This window comes from Cricetulus griseus, chromosome 2, assembly GCF_003668045.3.
Source record: "Cricetulus griseus strain 17A/GY chromosome 2, alternate assembly CriGri-PICRH-1.0, whole genome shotgun sequence".
NCBI classification, from domain to species: domain Eukaryota; kingdom Metazoa; phylum Chordata; class Mammalia; order Rodentia; family Cricetidae; genus Cricetulus; species Cricetulus griseus.
Window position 1 is genome coordinate 397,597,789 of NC_048595.1, and position 23,814 is coordinate 397,621,602.

At 46.9% G+C, this 23,814-nt stretch overlaps 1 protein-coding gene across 1 annotated transcript in view; it reads left to right on the top strand.

The window, feature by feature from the left end:
- The first annotated feature begins 14,161 nt into the window (after nt 1–14,161).
- Acvr1b (activin A receptor type 1B) overlaps nt 14,162–23,814 on the top strand; it is a 39,391-nt gene continuing 29,738 nt past the window's right edge. The window contains exon 1 of the mRNA XM_027396623.2: nt 14,162–14,314. Coding sequence (XP_027252424.1) covers nt 14,224–14,314 — 91 coding nt within the window. The 5' untranslated portion in view covers nt 14,162–14,223. The remainder of the gene's footprint in view (nt 14,315–23,814) is intronic.

Here is a 23,814-nt window from a genome sequence, read left to right on the forward strand (position 1 = left end):
TGTTCTTGAGGCTGCACCCAGAGTTGTATGGATTCGAAGTATGAGATCTATCCCAGCCCCTATTAAACACTTTCTACAAACCTTTGTGGGGAGGAGGCTATGCCTTATAGGGACAGTTCTCTCTGTATGTGAACATTGACTTGTCTAGGGTTTCAGGAGCATGTCTGCTCACAGTATTTCTTTGGGTGAATTCCCCAAAGTTGCAGGGTCAAGAAGCATGTAGAGGAGCAGAGCGATGGCTCAGTGGTTGGGAGCACTGGCTGTTCTTCCAGAGGACCCGGGTTCAAGCCAAGCATCCACATGGTGGTTCACAAGAGTCTGTAGCTCCAACTCCAAGGGATCTGATACCTGTACTCCTGTGCCTCTGTCCACATGCAGGCGTGCACATATACACACAATTTAAAATAACAAATAAAAAATTTAAAAAGCATGTGGAGAGCCTTGGAAACAATTGCTAGGTGAAATTAAGAGGTTCAAATTTTATGTAATTAGTACAGGTTCCTGTTGTATTGCTGCTCTGCTCCTTCTGAGAGAGGAAGGAAGGAAGGAAAGAACGAAGGAAGGAAGGAAGGAAGGAAGGAAGGAAGGAAGGAAGGAAGAAAGGAAGGGAGGGTGGGTCAGGAGGTGGGGGCGGTCTTGCTTTCAGGGGTGGAATTTTAACAGGAGGAGATGGGCCAACTTTTTGTCCTCTTAGACGAGTGGTTCTCAACCTGTGGTTCACAACACCCTTGGAGTTCATATTGGATATCCTGCATAACAGATAGTTACGTTACAAGTCATAACACTAGCAAAATTGTAGTTATGAAGTAGAACAAAATAATTTTTTGGTTGGGGGGTCACCACAACATGAGGAAATGTATTGCAGTGTTAGGTAGATTGAGGACCACTGACTTAGACTGTCCTCTGAATAGAGAATTAGATGGCATGCACCTGCTCTGGAGAGCAGCTCCTGGGTCCCTCCCTCCCTTCCTCACCTTGCTTCTGTGCATTCCTCAGCATTTCTAGGCAATGGCACACTTCAAAGGATGATGCTTCTGTTTTATTGGCTGCATGACTCCGGAAGTCACTTGTGCGTGTGTGAGGCCTCAGTTCGCCCATCTGTCCCACAAAGCCAAGAGTACGTGCTCTGCAGACACAGCATCATTGTGTTCAAGAGGGAGAGGAGTAGCAGATCAGGTCTGAAACCCTGCTCCAAGCCCACCAGGAGGCAATGATGTTCAGAAAGAAAGTGGCAGAGACAGCCAGGTGTGGGGCACTTACCTGTAATCCCAGCACTAGGGAGAGGGGAAGAGTAAGAGTTCAAGGCCTTACTTAGCTATATAGTGAGCTAGAGGTCAGCCTGCGACCCTGTGTCAAGAAAAGCAAAATGGAGGAGAAGAAGGAGAGGGAGGGGGGAGGAGGAGGAAAGAAGTGGTGCCAGAGAGGTTTGAATCAAGGGATTTCTCTCACCTAGTCACGACTGCTCACTTAGGGACCCACTGAACACTGGGCAGCAGGTGGGGTGCATGGGAACCTCCACAGACAGTCGGGCCCCCGTGGCTGGCTGTATTCTGGAGTTGTAATTGCTAGCCCCTATTGTAGTGGCTGCCACAGCAGTGGTGGGATTCTTTGGCTTTCATCAACAAGCCCTTTCTCCCCCAAAAGCAAGGCAGCCTCTGTAGGTTCCCATGACAACAGCACGCCTGGGAAGGACCAGCTTGGGGAAAAACCAGATTTTACTGTAAGGAAAAAACCTGGCCTGAAGCCACAGGCAGGGCAAGCTGGGACAGGGGCTGTGGCGTAGGACTGAGTCCTGGGATAAAGACCAAAGATGTGTGAACACTGGCTCTATGCAAGATGCTATGGCCCCATAGGTAGAACTAAATATGCTGTGTGTACTACCTCTGTGAGCCTTATGACAAGCCTGTGAAATTGGTGCCGCTGTTATTCCTGCTCCATGGGTGGGAAGACTGAGGTATTGTAAAGTTTAAAGCTGGCAGCCTGACTTCAGAACTGGCATCCTTGGCCTCTCAGAAGGCACAACTGTCATTTCTACAATCTCTGGCAACTGATAAAGGACAATTTCCTTCTACTCTCACATACACTCTACAAAAGTAAAAACCATTATCTCACTAAGCACAGTGTTGCATGCCTTTAGTCCTATTACCTGGAAGGTAGAGACAGCAAATCTTTGAGTTCAAGGCCAGCCTGGTCTATGTCCTGAGTTCCAGGCCAACCATAGCTACAGTGAGACCCTGTCTCAAAAAAAAAATATATATATATAGGGGCTGGAGAGATGGCTCAGCGGTTAAGAGCACTGACTGTTCTTCCAGAGGTCCTGAGTTCAATCCCCAGCAACCACATGGTGGCTCACAGCTGCCTTGAATGAGATCTGGTGCCCTCTGCCTGCATGCAGGCAGAAGACTGTATACATAATAAATAAATAAATAAAATCTTAAAAAAATATAGAAATCATTTCTATATTACAGATTGGGAGCCAAAAGCCTAAAGAGTTTAAATGATGGGCCCCAAATTGAGTGGCTAACGAATTATAGATCTAAGGTTTGAATCATATCTGTCTACATCTGGAGACCTTGGTCCATCCTCTTCCATGTTTCCTAAAAATATATCTGCACCTTTACACTTTCTCATGAATACATTAACCCACAAGCCTGGGCAGATGCACGGCTGACTGAGGTAGCCCTAGGGGTGTGAGTGGCTATAGTTCTGGGCCTTTATCTCTGTGCCAATCCTTTCCAACCCACATAGTACATTTGCACACGTTCATACACACATGCTCCCACAGGCATAAATGCAGGCCCTGGCAGGCTGACGCTGTCCCAATCGACCTACCTCATATTGGCTGCCAGGTGTGCCTGCCCACACTTGCTTGCTCTGCTTGAGAGAGGCTATTCATTCCCAGGCCTGTCTCCCCAGCCCAGCTCATTCTGTGTAATCAGTCTGGGACTTCCTGGGGAGGAGAAACTTCCGGAGGTGTGTGAAGCCACTTGAACTTTTTGCATTCTTCTTTCTAAACAGATCGCAAATTCTAAACATCAGAGTTGGAGGCCTAGGCTACTCGGAGTAGGGAAGACTGTCATCTTTAAAGGGCATTTTCTGGACTGTTCTGCAAGTATTCAATGTGCTTTATAACTTGTACTCTGATTTTATTAGTTTGGGGATGGTGTCCTGTGACTTTTCAAAGTCCTCGACTCCTCTGGCAAGTGCGCTGCTCTTGACCTAAACTGTCTATAGCATTGCTAGCAGATTAGTGAATTCAGCCCTGAAGTAAGATAGTGACATTTGTAGAAGATAATCACCCCATCGGATTGAACTTCTTGGCCTCACCCTAGAAGGCAGGGGTTGTGGGAGTTCATTCAGCCAGTAGCTTTTGGTGTACCGGCTTCTTCTGGGCATGGTCCGAGGTGCTGCCTGTGGACTGATGAGTGGGGAGAAGAAGTGTGTTCATTCTCTTGTGAGGTGGTGGGAGATCTGATCACAGTTTCCAGTGGCCTTGGGCAGAAGACCACGGAGGCTCTCTACCTTATTGCCGTTCATGAGTGCTCCTCAAATACATAAAATACTTGATATCCTTTTATTTAGGGGCTCTCATAGACTCTCATACCATTCTCTTTATTTGGCTCCCAATGTGACCAGAACCCAAACGCCCTTACTGGGGACATACTTCTTCCATTCAACCCTCCTCACAGAGCACCTCAGACCACGCCCAGAAGGGGCCTGTACTACAAATCTATTGGCTAAATAAATTCCCACAATAGGCAGGAAACTAAAGACAAGTTTTGTTTTCCTCCTAGGATGAGTTGAGGATAGAGACCAAGGACCCTTGCACACTAGACAAGCTATCTACTCCAAAGCTACATTCCCAGTGATCTAAAGATAACACTATAGAAAAGAGGAGGGGTCAGGGGGAGGACTCAAGACTGAGAGGATGGGAGATGAGGGCTGGCAGATGTAGGGAGGTCAGAGTGCGGGACCATGGCCAAATCCCCTCTCTCTCCTGAGTCCTGGACTCCTGAGCTAGCTTTCTGCCGGCCTAGCACAGACAGAGCTGGGTCTGTAGTAAGAGCTGGCTAGAGTGGCGGGTATGCATGCGGGCGAGATGACGGCGCAGCACTCAGTCTGCGACGTCCAGACTTCTGTCTCTCCCACCCCCTGGGAATTTCATAAATAAACCCCTGGACCTGTTCCAAGAAGAATTTCAAGGCTTCTCGGCGTGTGGTGTGTTTCCAGAAACACAACAGTTTTACATGGTGCCTGGCGTGCCGAGTCCTAAGCGACTGGTGGGGAGGAAGGACGGCTGGGCATGCCAAAGAGGAGGTGGGCCTGTCGGGTCGGATCGGGTCAAGTTGGGCCTGAAGGGGCCAATGAAGCAGCAGTCAAGGGTGCGAAGCCATTTGAGCCCGAGCTCTGCAGCTGGCAGTTGTAACCTGGCTTCCCAGACACCCAGCCTGCCCCAGGCTCAGATTGCCCAGCCTCCCCTCCCCCACCCCCGGGCTTTGGCAGGATTCTTCACCAGGTTTTTGAAAAGTGATGGGGTCCTAAAATAGCATAAAGTCTCTCTCTCTCATCTCTCTCTCTCTCTCTCTCTCTCTCTCTCTCTCTCTCTCTCTCTCTCTCTCTGTCTTTCCAGAATGAAGATCAGAAAGAAGGGAGAGTGGGAAGGAGAGAGGACTCCAGCATGAGGGGAAGGGGGTAAGAACAATAAGAAAGAAAAAACAGGAAATAGAGCCTGTATCTGCAGGTGTGTCAGCGTGACAGGGCCAATAGTCATGCTGGGTATCCAAGTGGGTAGCTGGGATCACGACACCAAAGTGTGGCTAGAGGAACGTAGCTTTCCCTCCTAGGTTATGAGCTAAAAGCCTACTCAATCCCAGGACCTAGGCCAAAACCGGTCTCACAGATTCTCAATGTGTACTCAGGGATGAAGAAGTGATACCCTACACATGGATCGCTAGAATTTAAAATGGCAGTGATAAAGCAAATAGTTTCAAATGACGAAATTGATAATAAGTGCCACCACCAAGTCAGAAGAGTCTATCAACCAATGAGAACCAAATGATGGGAAAGAAGAGGCGATGGCGCTGCCTTGGTCAGGTTGTAAGTGATCTGGAGAAGACAGACGAACAGAGGAGGGGGAGACTTCCTGGAGGAGTCAGTCTGGAGCTGGTAGAATTATGAGTCGGGTGCTTGCTGGGTCACAGGCTTCAAATGAGGTGACAGATAGAAATCTCGAAGGACCTCACCAGTAGAGGTACCACCAAGTCTCACAGACCTGAGGACACTGGGTTGGATACCACCTGACTGGAGGGTGAGGTTGGAGGGTGTATACACAGGCACACCCATGAACACACCCCAGAGAGCCTCACTTACCTTGAACCTTTGTTCTACACTGCTTTCCCAGCTCAGCCTGGCCCCTGGTGTCACTTCCAGGCACCTGCTACTGGCTCAATCACTCAGTTCTCTTGACTTCTTAGTTCAAATAATCACAAACTCAGCCAGTCTCTACATTGCTTTTCCTTGGTCCAGATAGTCAGCCCTGGTACCATCAGCTATGGCGAGAAGCCTGACCATACAACACACCCCACCACCACCGTGTGTGCGCCCCCTGGAGAAGCAGGAGTTGGTGGGGAGCATGATAGACTCTAGACCAACAGGTAAGAGGGAACCTTTGTATGAAGGCTCTTAGGGGTGTGGGAGGATAGGGAGGAGAAACCAGACAACAGAGAAACTGCTAGACTAGGTATTCGCTGAATGACCTTGGGCTGGGGGCTCAGTTCCTCTTCTCTACGGTGAACTGAATGGTATCACTACTAGGTGGTTGTGAAGATGATACATAACCTGGCAATCTTCCTAGGCAAGCTGGTGTCCAGAGACTGTGTAAGGGGTCAGTCTAGATGAGCAGTAAGTCTCATTGTGTATTAACTGCCAATTTGGGCACTGTCTTTGGACAAGACACTTGTCTCTACGGAGCCTAGATTTCTCCACCCTAAAATAACAGGATTAAAACCCAGCATGGTGGCACACGCCTTTAGTCCCAGCACTGGGGAGGCAGAGAAGATAAGATATCTGATTTTGAGGTCACCCTGGTTTACATAGGGAGTTCCAGGACAGACAGAGCTATATTGAGAAACCTTGTCTCACAAAAAAATAAAAAATAAAAAATAACATGATCAGACTCAATGACTTAAAATCCCCTTCTGGATGTGGAGCTTCATGGTTTTGAGCAACAAAAAAGCCTGTATGTTCTGAAGAAGATAGCTGATGAAGTGCATGGAGGTTTCTCGAGACATGGGTATGTGGCAGTGTGGCCAGAGCACTGGGAATGGTGACCAGAAATGAAGGGGTTATGGCAACAACAGTCCCACAGTGCTGTGAGGTTCTGGCCTGGAATGTCATGAGGGCACCAGGCAGACAGGAAGAAACTGAGGCTCACAACAACCAGAGAATGAATGGCCAGGAGAGAGAGCAGTCCTGTTTGGCAACTGGGCATGCTCAGGTAGAAACTCGAGTCTGAATCATCACTGCTGAGGGCACAGGGCCTGTTTACCAAAGAGGCGCTGGGGTGGAACGAGGTCAGGGTGAGAGCTGAAGAAAGCGAGCCCGCCTCTAAAGTCATGTGGTAGCCTCTGGGGCAGAGAGGGAACAAGGAGAGTCTGGAAGGGTATATTCTTCAGGAATGCCACAGCTCAGCTCTTCCTGTGGGGCCACTTGTGTACAAACTGTAGGCTGCTGATGCCAAGTAGGGTCGTTAGGCATTTCAGGTAAAGCCACAGTCCTTCTGGCCATCCCTATTCTCAGACACAAGGTATATCACATTCAACCTCTCTCTAATGCTTAAGGAGCCTTCCCTCTGCTCACTCTCCATCCACCCCACACGTCCTCATCCTCCAGCTCCACCTTTTCCGGCTCTAGGAGACTCATCTGTCCCCACCTTAGGCTGATGAACACTTCTAGAAAAAATAGTATCGTTCAAAAGGGTCCCCGAGACTCCAGTGCCACCTGGACATTCTTTCTGGTTTTCTAAATCCCTGGATATCACTCTCATTTTTTTTCCATGAGAGTGAATTTTTCCATATTATTACCACTGCCTTCAAGCACATTCTCCATCATAAGTCATTCATCCTTATGAGCAAATTACCTCAAAATGACTGTACCGTGATTGTGTTTACACGTTTTCTTTTGTTCACCTCCTTTTTCCTGTCTCTGAGACAGTAATATTCCCCTCCAGGACAAAATTGGCCCTTGTACCTTTGCATCTGGAGCCTATGCTCTTCATCTCTTCTGGATTCTGGCTGTCTTTTACTCCTTCATCTTCCTTTGTGTTTGAACTCTTTTTTGGTTTTTGTTTTTATTTTTTGTTTTTTGTTTGTTTGTTTGTTTTGTTTTTCGAGACAGGGTTTCTCTGTGGCTTTGGAGGCTATCCTGGCACTCGCTCTTGTAGACCAGGCTGGTCTCAAACTCACAGAGATTCACCTGCCTCTGCCTCCCGAGTGCTGGGATTAAAGGTGTGTGCCACCACCACCCGGCTGTGTTTGAACTCTTCTTGGCTCCTTCACTAGAGGTAAACTAGAATCTCTCTGATCTTGGTAAAGCAACAGAACAAAGTAAGATTATTCCTTTCACTTTGTGTAGCTGACATCCCTCTACCCCTTCTTGTCCAGTCTGGAAGTCATTATTTTTAAATTGAATTATTTAGTTCACTTATATTTATTACACTCATGTTTATATCTGGATTTGCTTTTACTTACTATGTTCTTTCTATTTGTTGCATATTGCTATTGTCCTTTTCATTTACTTGCTTACTCTCTTATATTTTTAAATCCTATTTCCTCTTTGCTTAACCTGGAAGTTATACAACCCATCTTCTCTGCTAGTGAATACCTAACTGTAAAGTATGCAAGGAAGTCAGCAATGACTTACATTTTTTATTTGACTCATTTTTAAGAGGCATTTTTCTATGAACATATAGTTAAGTTGATTTATTTTTCTCTAAGTCCTATTTGGCTATGTCTTTTTCTTTCTTTTTTAAAAAATTTATTTATTTATTATGTATATAGTGGTCTGCCTGCATGTCCACCTGCAGGCCAGAAGAGGGTACCAGATCTCATTACAGATGGTTGTGAGCCACCATGTGATTGCTGGGAATTGAACTCAGGACCTCTGGAAAAGCAATCACACTTTTAACCTCCGAGCCATCTCTCCAGCCCTGGTGATGTCTTTTTCACTCCATATTTAATCTAATACTAACTATGAGAATCTCCTATAGTTAAGGGTTGATTTCTTCTAGAGTTGATTTATTCCACTTTTTTTTTTTTTTTTTTTTTGGTACTATCATGCATGGTTTCGGTTACTTGAATCTAAATAGTGTGTTGTTTCCCAAACTGTCCAGGTAGGGTAGATTTTGAATGAAAACATGGAGCTGGCTTGCATTTATGAATTCTCCTGCAAGGTTTATGCCCCACTTTCACCCAATTGCAAAATTCAAGTCAGGTAATTTTTCTGTGGTGCTCAAAGGAATTAATTCCTTTTAGTTGGTTCTTACACTAGCTCTATTGACTTCTGTGTGCCAGAGCTTTGTGCAGAAGGTTTCTTCTCTGGATGGGCCCAGGCTTTGTCTCCTACAAAAACCATACTTCAAGTTATTGGTGTGCAAACACTCATGAGGTGGAAGGCCATCACCTGGCTTCCTCTTGTCTCCTTAGGGGTTTGTTTGTTTTATGCTGCGAGTGTCGCTGTACTTTTCCTACAAACCTATTTCTATTCACTACACATAGAGAGAGCAATGACAAGCTAAAGGAGAGACTCCAGCCAAGTCTATCTTGGTGAGCTAATGAATTTAACAGGGTTACTTAATGTAGCATGGGTCCCTCAAAACTTTGCAGATACATTACATACAGAATAGTTCCACCCCAGCATAGGAGAAGCTCACAACTTCTGAGAGTCCCTACACAACTTGCCCCAACTTCCCAGAAGAGTCTCCTCTCACCTGGGAATTGTTTATCATCTATGTAACTTCAGGGAGGGACCTTGTGATTCTCACACATTTTGCTTCCTGGGTCTTGGGAGGCTCCCTCCTTCCAAGAGGTAATTTTTTTTGTGCTATGTTGCTGTGCTTCTGGTATACCTATGCTCCCATGAGCTGTTTGAACTTGTGTGCTGTGCTCCTGGCTTCTGAATCCACCTCTCTGTGGCTCCAGGTACATGATGCCTATCAAAGTCAGGATGCTTGATGGGGATTTCACTTCTCTCCTCCTATACCGTCCTTCCTAAGCTAGGTACCAGTTATCCATGTCAAGTCATCCAGGAATTCTAGCAGACCATCCTCTCCTTCCCTTCCCACATCCTTCCATCTTGCTTCCACCTCTCTAAATTAGTGTCTTGAATCCATTTCGCACTTTCCCTTTCAATGTTGCTGTCTGGGATCCACTCTTCTGCTTCTCCTGTTTAAGCTATCGAAATTTCCTCCTCTTTGGTTTCCTGGTGTCAATCTTGCCACAGTCCAATACTCTTCTGTACCAAGTTTTAGTTGATTTGGATAAGCAAATTGATCTTTAAAAAAAGACATTTATTTTATGTGCATGTATGAGTGCTTACAGATGTGTATGTACACCGCATGCATGCCTGATACCTACAAAATCCAGAAGAGCACACCACATCCCCCATGACTATGTTACAAGTGGTTGTGAGCTGCTTAATGTGGGTGCTGGGAACTGAACACAGGTCCTCTGCAAGGACAGCAAGTGCTCTTGACCTCTGAGACACCTCCCCAGCCCTGTTCCACACAGATCTGTCTATATGGGGAACACTGGCTATCCAAGAATCAACTGTAGTTGTGGCCTCTGCCTGGTCACTCCCAGTTCTTCAGCAGCTCCCTGTAGAGCTGACCTACTGAATGAAGCCTTGCCATGCCCCACTGACTTCACCATAGTGTCCACAAACCATTGTTGTTTTTCTTTCAAGCTTGTCTGTATAAGATGACAAGTTTTATGATAGCAAGGAACCAAGACTTTAGCCATGTGTATGCATTGTCTGGTGTACCGTAGGTATTTCCATAAGTGCTGGTGTGTATGTTGTCTGATATACTGTAGGTGCTCTAGATGTGCTCATGCTGCTCATCCAGGTAAACCGAGGTGAGTCCTCTCAAGGTTGTCTTGGTGAATTGTTAACAAGATGGAAGCTGTCACACTGATCACTTAGTCACTAGAGCACAGGGAAGAAGGTTTTTATTTTTTTTTCCCTAGGAAAGTGACTTCTAGGAGTTCTGAGAGATTGAATATCAAAGGGACACAGTAGTAGTGGGGGCAAGAAGTCCCTAGACTATGAAGAGGTCTAGCCTGAAGTTTAAGGAACTTCAGTTCAGTGTGGCTACAGGGGCTGTGGAGAGTAGGAGGGAGGATGAGATGGGGAAAAGTCAATAAACAGTACTAAGTGACGGTTAGATAAGAGAAGTTCCAGTGTGCCGTTGCACAAGAAAGTAACTGCAGATAATGAGAATTTCCGTCTTTCAAAAAAGCCAGGGAAAAAGTGTTTGAAGGCTTCTACTGTAAATGTGGTAAATGTCTGGGAAGACATGTTTATCCTGACTTGGTCATCGCACAGTATATGCCTGTATAGAAATGTCACGATACCACAAAATACAAACACGTTTTATAAACCACAAGAAAACAAGGACACCTCTCTGAGTCTTTAGGCATGATCAGGAGCACTAGAAGGAGGCATCTGAGGGTCCAGCCACAGGAAGAAGCAAAGGATTATGGGTGTGAGCTGGACATTCTGTCACCCTGAAGCCCACAGCCTCACAAAAGGGTGTGAGAAATAGAATTATCCCTTCTCCCCATCCCAGCAAATCCCATTTTTCATTTTCAGCTTGGTTCTGAAGGTTCATCCTTGGGAAAGCATAAGATGTTGTGGTTTTGAACAAAGTGCAAGTGCAGTGGGCCATGGCATTAACAGCTAATTATGTGCAAGCTCAGGCAAGTTGCACCTTCTCTAAGGCTCAGTAGCCTCACCTGCAAATGGGGCACAATCAGGCACGCCTCAACCACTCCACAGGATGGTAGCAAAGGGTGTGATAATATCTGCCACTCCTCTTACATTGTTTCCTGTGTCAAAGTCAACAGTTAAGTGCTTTACATGCAGTACCCTAACCCATTCTCACAACATCCCTAGGAGAAATTGCATAAATGAGTGAACTGAGGTTTAAGGAGGTAAAACCTCCTGGCCAAAGTCAAATGTTAGCAAATAAGCAAATGACGCGTGTGCTGATCTGGGGGGCCTAGGTCTTAGGTCATTGTTCTGTATGCTTAGGCTGACCTTACTGTCTAGAAGTGAAGCAACTATAGGCCCCCTCTGTGAGCACTGGTCTTGAGGTCACAGTGATAGCAAGGCATAAGGAAGAATGATCTCAGACTGGTGCTCCTGGGGATTCAGGGTCCCCTTCCCAATTGCAGAAGTGCTGATTGCACAGGGTTAACCAGTATGCCACCCCCTCAAACCTGTGAATGTGATCTTACTAGGAAGTCAGAGCTAACGCAATCAAGTTAGAATTACCGGGGCTGCCAGCATGGCAGGGCACACCTGTCATCTCCACACACCCAGGCAGAGGCAGGGGGATCAGGCCATGATCACACAGGCAGCCTGGGCTACAGGAGACCCTGTTTCAAAATAAATAAAAGGGAAGGAAGGAAGAAAGGAAGGAAGGAAGGACAAAAGGAAGGAAGGACAAAAGGAAGGACTTAAAATCATGCTGGATCAGGGAGGGCCCTAAGTTGATGATTGCTATTCTGATGAGAGATTTTTTTTACTTATTTCTTTAACTCATGTGTGCTATATTCATATGTGTAAAGGCATGAATAAAGGTATCTTCCTTTATTGGTCTCTACCTTATTTATTTATTTATTTATTTATTTATTTAGGGGTAAAGGTGTTGCATGTCCTGGTGGATATATAGAGGTCAGAAAACAACTTGTGGGAGTCTGTTCTCTCCTTCAACTACATAGGCTCCAGAGATGGAACTCAGGTCATCAGGTTGGGTGACAAGCACCTTGACCCGCTGAGCTATCCTGCTATCCTGCTGAACCGATGAACCCCACCTTTCTTTGGGGAGACACAATCTTTCAGTGAATCTGAAACTTGCTGTTTTATTTAGACTGGTTGGCCAGCAAGACTCTGGGTGTCTGCCTGTCCCTGCCCTCCTAATGCCAGGGCTACAGATTTGAGCTGTGTACTTGGCTTTTATCTGGGGACTGGGGATCTGAACTTGGGTCCTCGTGGTAGCGTGTGACAAGTGCTTTACCAACTGAGCCGTCTCCCCAGTTTTAGATACAGACTGGAAAAGAAGGTCTCCATGTAAAGATGGAGGCAGGGATTGGAGTCACACTGCTGTCAGCAGCTGAAGAGCACCAAGGATTCTGGGAACTACCAGAAGCTCAAAGAGGCAGGGGAGGAGTCATTCCTGAAGAGTTTGATGGAACCTGGCCCAGTCAACACCATGGTTCTTAATTTCTAGGCTTCAGAATGGAGGGAGAGAATATATTTGTTATTTAAAGCCAACTTTGGCCTATTGACCTATAATAAATACCATGCCCACCCACAGTAGCTGGAGAACTAAAGGAGGATAGAAAACAGTTGGGGAGGCCAATTAGATAGACTTGGGGAAGCAGGCTAATTCTTGGAGGGGGGCAGTTGAGGGTAAAAAGAATAAGAATAATGGTGCTTACTCATCCACCTACTCACCAAGCCTTTGTTTGACTTTATATTTGTGTGTGTTGTACCTGGGGGTGAAGTCTGTAGTCCTGTTTTTCCTCAGGTCCTTTGTGTTGGAGACAACTTATAAGGCAAGGTAAGGATTACAAAACAGTTCCCTCCCTCATGGCCATCTTCTCTACCCCCGTTTTTCACACATGAAACTAAACTATGCTTTAGCAAGGTTAAGATATGGTCTGTGTTTCCCCCTGGTTTAGTAGAAGAAGAATACAGACACCAGAGTCTCTTGACTCTGTGCACCTTACCCTCTCAACGATGTCAAGCTAAAGAAAGTGAACTCTTCAGAAAGATAAGGATCATTTACTTTACCTTTTATTTGCAATTTCTCCCTAAATTTGAAAGTAATGTTTATCTGAAAAGTATTTAGAAATTACTGGAATATTGAAAAGGAAAAGGAAAACATTATTTCTGCCTGGCGCTGTAGCATACACCTTTAGTCCCAGCACTTGGGTGGCAGAAGAAGGCGGTTCTCAATGAGTTTGAGGCCAACCTGGGCTACATAGTGAGATCCTGTTTCAAACAACAACAAACCCTAGTGGTAATATTGAGTAATACCTTTCCCTTTTCTCCTACACATACATATCATCCACAAAATTTTAATATCGTAAAGTTTGGTGTTTTGAGTTTTCGTTTAAACATGGAATAACATCTTCTCCTGCCACTAGTTTTGCAAACCGATTTTTAATGAACAGTGTTCCCTCACAAGGGTGAGCCCATAGTTTATCTATGCTTCTATTATTGCTTCTCTAGTTTCCAGCTTTCCCAACAATAAATAAGCAAGGGAACATTTTTGCGTAAATATTTATCCTCGTTGTTTCCTGAAGACAGACAGGGTAAATGCCCGGCAAATGCGATGCATAGTGTGAGGCGTTTGATAGGCACTGTCACGCTGTTTATCAAAAGCCTTCTTCTACCTGAGGCAGCACCCTCTCCGAGGCTCTCAGCTATGCGAGCCTAGATACATTCCGAAAACACGATCGCACAGGTTGTTGCTTCCAGAGGGCTGCGCGGGGGAGTCTCGCGGGGACACGGGTTAGGAGACCCTGGCGACGAACACTGCGGGACTGACTCAAGGGTCGGGGCTGGGACGGAGGGCAAGCGCCAGCGCTGGCGGCGGGAGGGAGGAGGCCAGCCGGACCCCGCCTCCCCGGCTCTCCGCTCGGCTTCGCACCGGCGCGCGAGGTTGGCCGAGGCGAGACCCTCCGCCCCTTTAACAGGGACACTCCCCTTTAAGGCGGGCGCCCGCGCGCACCCGGCCCCGCCCTTCGGGGGCGCGCGCGGCGGCCGCCGCACCGGCTCCCGGGAGCTCACGTGCCGGCGCGGAGCGGAGGAGCAGGGCGCGCGCGCGCGCGCGTGCGAGCGAGCGAGCAGGCGAGCGCCGGCGGGCGGGAGGAGGGAGGCGCCGGGGGCGCGCGCGCGCGCGCTGGGCGCTGCTGGGCTGCGGCGGCGGCGGTTACTATGGCGGAGTCGGTCGGAGCCTCCTCCTTCTTCCCCCTTGTTGTCCTCCTGCTCGCCGGCAGCGGCGGGTCTGGGCCCCGGGGGATCCAGGGTGAGTCCCGGGCTGCGGGGGGAGGAGGGGGCGGCGCGGGATGCAGAGGGCCAGGCGAGGCCTCGCGTTCGCCCCGGGGCTCGAGCGGGCGCGCCCCCTCCCCAGCGGCGCAATATGGCCGGGCGGGGGGCGCAGAGGGCCGGGGTGGCGGGGGTCAGCCTTGGGGACCCGTACGCTCTTCCAGGCGGAGCCCGACCAGGGCGCTCCGGGGTCGCGCTTCCAGCACCCTCAGCTCCCTCCTTTCACAGCCCAGGCTTCCTCGAGGAGATGTGGAGGTCCCTGGCTCCTGCCCTTCAGCACGTCCATGCGAGGGGGGTTATTCCCTGCCAGCAAATGCTCCTGGGGGCGCCTTTTCTCCCGCCAAGATTGTGGGGTTTGGCGAAGGGGGGGGCTTGTTTCTCGGAGGTGACCTGATGCCGACAGCCCATGCGAACCCTAGGCTACAAGGGTAGGGGGTCTCTAACCTTCCCTTCAGCTTGGGGTGCCCCTACCCTCCCTCCCCTGCCACCCTGCTGTTCTAGGCACCCGAGACACATTTCCCCTTCCTTCGCTCACTCCCTTGGGTTCTGCAGGGCACCCCCCCCCCACACACACACCTCGGATATCAATGCCTGTAAAAGCTGTTGGAGGAAATGGGGCAAGCAGGCCCCTAAATCTTTTTTGGAGCTTGGCCTCAGAAACCACCCCAACCCTGTGAAACCCTAGTTTCCCAGCTGTTAATCTCAATCTAGGTATATTTGTATTTGCTTTCCTCCCTCGCATCCCCCCACCCCGCCACAGGGGTCCTATTCAACTAATCACTTTGAGAATGTTTTCAGATGAAACCCTGGAACGTCTCCCCCCCACCCCCAAATATTTAAAGACCCCACCATTGGACCATCTCCCTGGCCCTTGGTTAGTACTTTTGCCATGGCACACAGCCCCTCCTCCCAGTACCCCACCACATACACCCCTTACCTTCCAACCCGCAGGGCCTTGTGCTGGCCAGGCCCACCCCCACCTTTCCCACTACAAAGGTGGAGACGTTTCTGTGAGACACTCCTCTGGCTGTGCTGTTTATGAGGCATTTGGGGCTGGGAAGAGCACATGAAACCCTAACATATTTCATTTGGTAGTATTCTCAAATGTGTCTTGGCATTGGGGTTGCAGATGAAGGTTATATTTGGCAGATACATTGAAGTGATTATTGACCCACAGATGGAGATGGTGGGGCAGTTAGGATTATACTCCCATTGTACAAAAGCCAGCTACTTTGACGTCTCAGCGGCCCCCAACCTTCCAGCAATGGGAGATCAAGGGTGTGTGTCTGGAGCTCTACACACACACACTCGATTCTCAGGTGGGCCTTGGTTTAGTAACTCAGACCCTCTGTAGAAGACACCATGCTACTTTGGAGTCTCAAAAACAAGCTCATTATCTCCTGCTTCTGTGTGTTCTCTCCCACGGTGGTGGGGCTTGTGCATCGGGGTCTTTGTTCACAGGCTAATGCTCCTGTCAGGCACTGTGCCCTGTTCTCCGTGTTGCCTCTCTGACATAGGTGATGAACTGCACTAGAGACTGGCAAACAAGCTGGAGGTGTATGGACAGAGCCTTAGGTTTGTGGGAAGAGAATGGTTTTCATAAATCAGAATGTTTGCTGGGCCTTACGGGCCGTGTTTTTTGGAACGTGTGACAGTGCTATTTCTCTAGTAGGATAGTCAAAATAAGGAGTCTCTTCAGGTTTGTCATGCTATGTGTGTATAAATAAATCTTTATAGTCCCTCCAGTGGTGTTCATATCTTGCCTCTAGCATCTCCAAGATATTGAAGTAGTCATTCCTTACTGATTTGGTGAGTCCGCCTGTGGGTTTTTCTTGTTGCTAACATAGTTCAGAGCGTTTAATTGGTAATCTGGCTGGTTTAGAATGCAGCAGAGTTCAGTGTGTTGTTTTTGTTTTGCACCCTCCCTAAAATGGATGTTTGTTAGGGTGAGGGTGGGTGGGTATAGCAGGGAACTGGGTTCTTTTTTTTTGGTAAATGGGAAATTCGGTTGTGTGTCCAGCAAACACTCTGCAAGGCCTTTAAACTTCTTGGCCAGACACTGCAGTTTTTTCCCCCGGACACATCTAGTTGCCAACAGTGCATGCTACAGAGACCACTGTTGCAAAAGGCTTAAAGTGAAACATCACTTCTGGGAAAGTAGAGGCTGGGATAACAAGAAGTTGACTTTTTCCCTCCCCTGCATTTCCTATACAGTGCTCCTCTGTGTGGGCTGGAGAAGTGACAGAGCAAGGCGGTTCTCATGCCTGGGGTGTGGACACCATGTGAGGGCAGCAAGAGATAGGTGTTCTATTAATTAATGAAAACTGGGGCCTAGTACAAAGCCAGTGATAAGGAGAGTGGTGTCACCCTAGAAACAGTGTCCATGTGATAGGTGTATGTGTTTTAAGACCTACTTCAGGAATTTCCACATTAGTGTTATAAAATGTAAAATTAAGTTAGTAGCAGAACATGACATTCATTTTTTTAAAGACAAAAGCAGCAAGAGAGGCATTTGAGGTTCTGATAGGAACATTTTCCATTTCTGTGAACAGCCTGAAAATGTAATCCCAACCTGAGCCTTGTAACTTTGTTGAGTGGGCAGTGAAAGAGAGCTCCTGTGGAGGGAAAGGGAGCCTCGGATGAGTTTGTTCACACAGCTCCTGGGGCAGATGTGATAAAGCACAGGAAAATGGCTACTCTGGTTAAAGGTTAGAACCAGATGGAGGGAGGAGGCTGGTGCTCAGGAACTTTGTTTCCTTACAGGTTGTCCTTGAACAAGTAACTTAACCTGTTACTGCCACAATTTTCCCTCTGGAAAGAAAATCCCGTGTGCCACTCTTATTGGGACATTTGTGAGGCTGACTTACTGATAGCCAGTTGGCAGGGAGGGTATTTTTAGACACAGTTTCTGACTTCCGTGAATAAGCAATGTTGGGTTACTTTTTATCTTATGGGGCAGAATAACATAGTTTGATTGATAGACACACCACATGTCAGTGTGGCTCCTTTCTTATTCTGCTTTTTGATAGTCAGGGTTCATATTTCTTCCAGTTGATTTCTGCCTTTGGCAGGCTTTTTCCTCATAGGCCAGGCAGCATACCTGGGCTAATCAAAGACAGGCTGAGGGAGTGACCTGCTTTAGGCTTTATTGGTTGGCAATGTTATGCAACTCTGGGTGTGTTTATGGTACTATGTAAATGTTACATAAGAACATGGAGCCTGAGAGGTGGCCAGAATGGTGACTGTGAACACAGGAAGGTTAGACTTGGGAGTCTGCAGACAGTAGGGGAAGAAGCTGCACTTTATTTCCCTCTAGAACCCCTTTTAGATGATTGTGCTTTTCCGGGGAGTGTTGGGGGGGGGCATTGCCATGTTATAAATAGGTTTATTCTCCACCGGTGAGCTAATTGTAACCTTGCTATCACAATATGATTCAGTAAAGAAGATCTGGAGAGGAGGGACATGCTGCTGCTTTCAGCATGTCCTGTTGAGGCTGCTTGTTGCATTTTGGAACATGAGTTGAATTGCGTTGCAGTCTGTTCCCCTGAGCACTCGGGAGTACAGGGTGTCATGGGGGAATGGAATTCTCAGCTCATGGCACTTTAGATCCCCTTTATTTCTGAAGGTTAAATTAGAATACTGGTATGGTTGTTGTGTTTTAATTTTAAAATCTATTTCTGAAGTTTGCCTTGGAACAGCAGTCAACAGTAGTTCTGGGACCCTGCCTCTTTGTGCTGAGTTCTTGCGTTGTCTGTTATGGGGCATCATCTTGTTTTCCTCCATATTTACAAAAAGTCCTGGCCAGCATCCTCATCCAGTCTACAGTGCTGGCTGAGCCACAGGGATCCTCAGCCATCAATCCCACCTAGACTGGGGATGTACAGCCTTGGAGCATCAGCTCTCTGGCACCTTGGCTTCTACAGTCTGACTTGAATTTCTCTCCATTTGACCCATGGCTGGATCTGAATACCTGCTCTCCGTGTTTGCTCATCTCAGTGTTCCTACCCCATGCATGGCTTACTCTGAGCCTGGACTCCAGAGGCACCATCTCCACTCTTGTCTGCTATATACCTGCTGGCTTCCATCCAGGAAAAATGGGACCTGGAGCACCAGTGGTCCTGCGAGCAGCCTCCTTTCCCACTCTAGAACTGCTAGTTTGCTTTAGTGGTGAAATTTTCCATTCCAGCAGATCTTACCCTCTCTCCAGATCGCAGAGGTAGCATCACCTGAGGCCATGTGGTCACCTTTTTTTGTTTTGTTTTGTTTGAGATAGGGTTTCTCTGTGTAGCCTCGGCCATCCTGAAACTTGCTCTGTAGACCAGGCTGGCCTTGGACTCACAGAGATTCGCCTGCCTCTGTCTCCTGAGTCTGTGGTCGCCTTTTTCTTCTTCTTCCTCTTCTTCTACTACTTCTCCTTCTTCTTTCTTCTTTCTTCTTCTTCCCATCCACTCTCAAGCCTGCATTTGTCCTACTGAATACTTTGGATTTAACACAATGAAAGTAGTAAATATCACTTCACCTCTAATATCTACATAGTTACATATAGGATATTTCTTTATTCATTCAGTTGGGTATATGCCTAGAACAGCTTTTGGCATAAGGAGATAACACAAAATATGATGAACGAAAGTTCCCAAATCCCTATTGGTGTGGAACTTAAAATCACTGTGGCTTAAACTAAAAATAAGTAAACACAATTACTGGCTGGGTGCTCTGAGGAAGATGAGCTAGAGCATGCCCAGAACGGCCATTCCATCCTCTGTCTGCTTCACTGTGTGCTCCGTAAAGCCTGGCTGAGACTGCTTGGGAGTTATGGTCTATAAAGTGCCCACTGAGCCATTGCTGATCACAGCCTTGTCTTTAGGTGATCCATAGATGACCTTGTCTTCAGTGCAGACACCCTATTTAATACATATTGTTGGGCATAACATAGAACTCAAGCAAGAACTGTAACTACTGTTGCCTGAATGGAGCTTACCTAACGCATCATTTCTCTAAGGCATGTCACTGCCTTTTTGTGCTTGGGAACACCAGACAACACTTCAGCACTGTGCCTGGGGACGACCGTTTTACACAGCAAAATCATCAACAAAAAGTATGGCACTAAGTATACTGCCAAGAGAACATGTGTTTATAGTATGAGAGCTGAAAGAAAGAGTGTTGCCTTGTTTGACCTCCAGTAGGAACATGTGTGTTGGGCTGCTCAAGTCTTTTATTCTCTGTGCATGTCCTCGAATGACCAGGAAAGGACTGCAAGCATTGTGTTTCGGGGTCACAGATAACTTTTAGCAAGTAGGCAAATTCATATGCATGGAATCAGAATAATGATGTTCAATTTCATTAGTTAAACAAATGTTCTAGAGATAAATTACATTACGTAAAATGTTAAGAACTGCTTTTTGTGTGTGTGTGTAGTGTGTGTGTAGTGTGTGCATATGTGTGAGCAGGCACCCTTGTTCATGAATGCATCTATGGAGGCCAGAGATTGATGCCAAGGGTTTTCTCCATCATTGTCCACCTTATTTTTGGTGGCAGGGTTTCTCATATAGACTAGCTGGCCAGCAAGCCCACAGGGTCTGCCTGTTTCCCTACCTCATCCTTTCCCAGTCCTTGGGTTACAGACCTGTGCCCCTACACCTGGTGTTATGTGTGTGCTGGGGTTCTGAACTCAGGTTCTCATGACCAGGCAGGGAACAGTTCAGTCAGTGGACTGTCTTCCAAGTCCCTAAGGTTCCTCTTGGTGTCATTGCACCTGAATTCTTTATTGGTTTTGGGCAATGCTGGGGATGGAAATCAGGGTCTTGTGAATACTGGTCAAGCGCTATACCACTGGGCTACATTCCTAGCCCCCAGAATTGTAATACATCTAGAAGTCCCATAAGTAGATAAACATATACTTATTGAGTGTGTTTTGTTGGTGCACAGATTCCTTTAGCACTGGTGGGGTGCTTTTCCTCACGATGCCTACCTTCTGCCAAATGAGATGGACAGCCAAGGGGATTGTGCTTCCTGTTGCCACCCTCTGTTTCCCACGGAGCCCTGGGACTTGATGTCTATCCACCTGTACCCAGTTACTCACTCTAACACTGGTGGTGTTGATACTACTGCCTGGGGATTTGACAGATAGGTCTCAGTCAGTGATGCTCAGGAAGGTAGGCTTGATGTCATTGAACTTGCCGTTTAAAGGCTGGCTTTTCAGTCTGTTTCGGAAAGGAAGTCAGAGATGACCCAGCTGGCTTGGAAGCAAGCGAACACCCATGTTATGAACGTCTATCACAATTGGCATGTGGCAGACAGACTAAGAGCTGAGGGTGGTCAGTCCTTTTCTGATAGTAGGAGAAAAATAGAGCTTTGAGTTCTTATATCTGCCAGGCAGTGGATCTCGAAAACAGCCATCTTAGAGGAGAATCCGACTTGGACTCTGACCTGTAGAAACTGAAATAGTAAAGAAGTGTTTTTTTGCTTTTTTTTTTTTTTTTTTTTTTTAATACATGTGCAAGTGTGGTGAGTCAGACAGCAGTGGGGAAAGTGAAGCAATGGGGGAATGATGGGAAGTAACCCAGGATGGGTTCTAGGATGTGGCCTAGCAGCTCAGCATCCCATTGCTAGATGTGAAAGCCCTTTCAGTGATGTGATAGCATATGTCTGTACTCCCAGCAGCCAGGAGGCTGAGGCTGGAGGATCACCCCAAGTTCAAGGCTGGCTTAGAATTTATATGGAGGGGAAATGGGATTTGTGTGCTTTCCAGATTAGCTTGGGTTGAATTGACTGAAGGAGTTTCTGAGAATCTGTGGGGGAGCTGCTTTGTCCCCAGTCCTTAGGCATTGTTTTAGCATGCCTTTTTATGTTTCACTTAACACTCTCAGTAGGTAAGATTGAATCAGTGCAGCAGTGTCCATTGCTGAAAACCTGGGCATGCCTGGCCTGGAGCTGAATTTAAAGGGATATCCTTGCCCTTCAGCAGTTTTCTTCCATTGCTGGAATTCTAGTGGAACTGCAGGAGTTCAGAACCTCCTCATGCACTGGGGTGATGGTGGTAATAAAGGCATCTCATCTAGTGGGAGCATAGTGCCTAGGCACTGCGCTGAGCTCCATGTTGTGAGGTGGACAGCGTCTGGGTGGTAGAACTGTAAGGCATGTGCCCTGCTAAGGTGCTTCTAACCCAGCCGCCGCCTCAGTCTTCCTTGACTTCTACTGCAAGGTTTTACCGGCTCTGTCCCATTGCCTGCTGCTTCTGTGTGTTTCGAGGATCAACTCCAGGCCACTAAAATTGGCATCATGTGTCTCATCTGGCCCTGGTCTTCTTACAGCCCTTGTCTCTAGCTGGAACCGTGGCACCGTTGCTGGCATTGCCATTTCAGTGTGGACCTAGTATGTCTTGTATCTTCATCGCCCTACGCCTTTCCTGTTCCTCTCCCTTCTTCTCTAATACAAGGTTCTTATCCTCCTGTGTTTTCCAGTGAGCACCTTTCCTTGTGCTGGAAGTGCTGGGGGCACATTGCTTAGGGCTCTGCTCCTCTGACCTTTAAACAGTGGGTCCTTCAGCTGGGCATAGAGCCTTGTGGATTTTAAGGACTTAATAAATTTGTTTAACTGAATTTGTTCATTTTTCCATCCTCTCAGTAAAATCCTACGTAAATAATTCCAATTCTGTCTTGTTGTAATTTATTTCCTGATAGATTTTAAATTACTTTTTTTAATGTACATGCACGTTTTGCCTGAATGTCTGCATATGTACTTCAGGTGTGTTTGTCTGGTGTCTTTGGAGGCCAAAAGAGCATGTCAGATCCCCTGGAACTAGAGTAACAGGTGGTTGTGAGCGGCCACGTGGGTGCTAGGAACCAAATACACGTCCTCTGTAAGAGTAGCCAGGGCTCTTCGGAGCCATCTCTCCTGCCCCATGTTCTGTTTTGATCTTTTGGATCCTAGTCACTCAAAAATGCTGTGATTTTTGTGAGTTACCTGGACATAATAATGTCTTCTTACCTCACCTCTTTGATTTCTATGTGTGATCTTACACATCCATTTTATTGCAGCCAAATGAACTTAATCTCAACCTCATTAGTTTCTCCTTCTTGCTTGATTTCTTGTTTCTCCTGCATTACCCTAGTTGGCAGAGACAGTCGTCCCTGTCATTCTTCTCCCTCACAAGTGTGAGGTTCCCTGCTCTCTGCTATAGTGTAGTAAATGGGTGAGGAAGAGAACACCCGTGATAAATAACCCCCCCAGCTCTAATGAGCCAGAGTGTGTCTACACAAGTGTAGCCAAAACAAACAAACAAAAACCCACTTGCTTTCTGTGTTTGTTATAAACTAAGTTAAGGAGAATAAACCAAGTTACTGAATGTTTAAATACGACAGCTGAGTCTGTGTGTTTAGGTCTGGGAGCTTTGCACACGCTCCCTCCTAGTGATGCCTGCTTAGTTTTCTCTTGCCACTCTCCTGGGCAGCAGGTGGGCCCTTGTGTGCAGTTTGGGTATTTACCATCCATCATAAATTGAATTGCAGTGACAGGTCTCCTTAGCATAAACATCAAGCATCTCTTCTGAGTGAGAACAAAGCTTCGTTCTCTACACCCAAGGCTTACAGTTGGACTTGTTTAAACAGCTCTCTAGGGTTGGGTTTGTCTCCAAGTTGATCTCAGAAAGGGCAGCTTGCAGAATGGTGTTGTGTGAGGCTGGCTTTCCAGACACCTTTCTCTTATGCAAACTCCATTCCAAGATCATTTCCAAATCTGGAATTAAATGCCAAGTTTATCGAATGTCTTTATTGTTAAACCCCAAACAAATGGTGTTTGCCCCCAGTCCAAAAACTTCCTTTATTAATCCAGTTACGTTTTTTTCCTAAGTGCTTTTTTTTTTTTTTTTCCCCAGCAGTTTTCTTGGTCCCACCAAGTTCACTGTGGCCTTTGGCTGTATTGTCTCAGCACTCAGAACTTTTCATCTTGTTTTAAAATTCACCTTTGGTCATTATGAAGGATGAAAATGAAACTTGGTAGGGGGTAGCCAATAGCATGTAACTGTTTTGCTGAAAGGAGATTTTTCTACTTAGTGTAGTTAGAACTGTGAGGCTCAGTATCTGTCCCCATTTACTGCCTTCTTACCCTTCTCCCCTAAGCAAACCAAACATTACCTCTATTTGTGAGTCGGATACCTCTGTTCAGATTTCCTTATGTCATTTTACTTATTTGCTTATTTGTGGGGGAGGAGCACACCAAGGAGAAAACAGCTTTCAGGAGTTAGTTCTTCTTCCAGGAGGGTTGCAGGTCATAGGTCATCAGGTCAGCTGAGTCATCGCACCCTCCCCCAGTTCAAGGTTTTCATAAATATTTCGGCAATTGTTTAGATCTGTAGTTAATTGTTTTTCATATTCTAAGCAGTGGGGAAAATGTCAGTATAGGAGTTGGGGGCATAGCTCAGTTGGTAGAGTCCTTGACTGATGTGGAGAAAGCCCAGCACCTGATAAAACTACATGTGTGGTA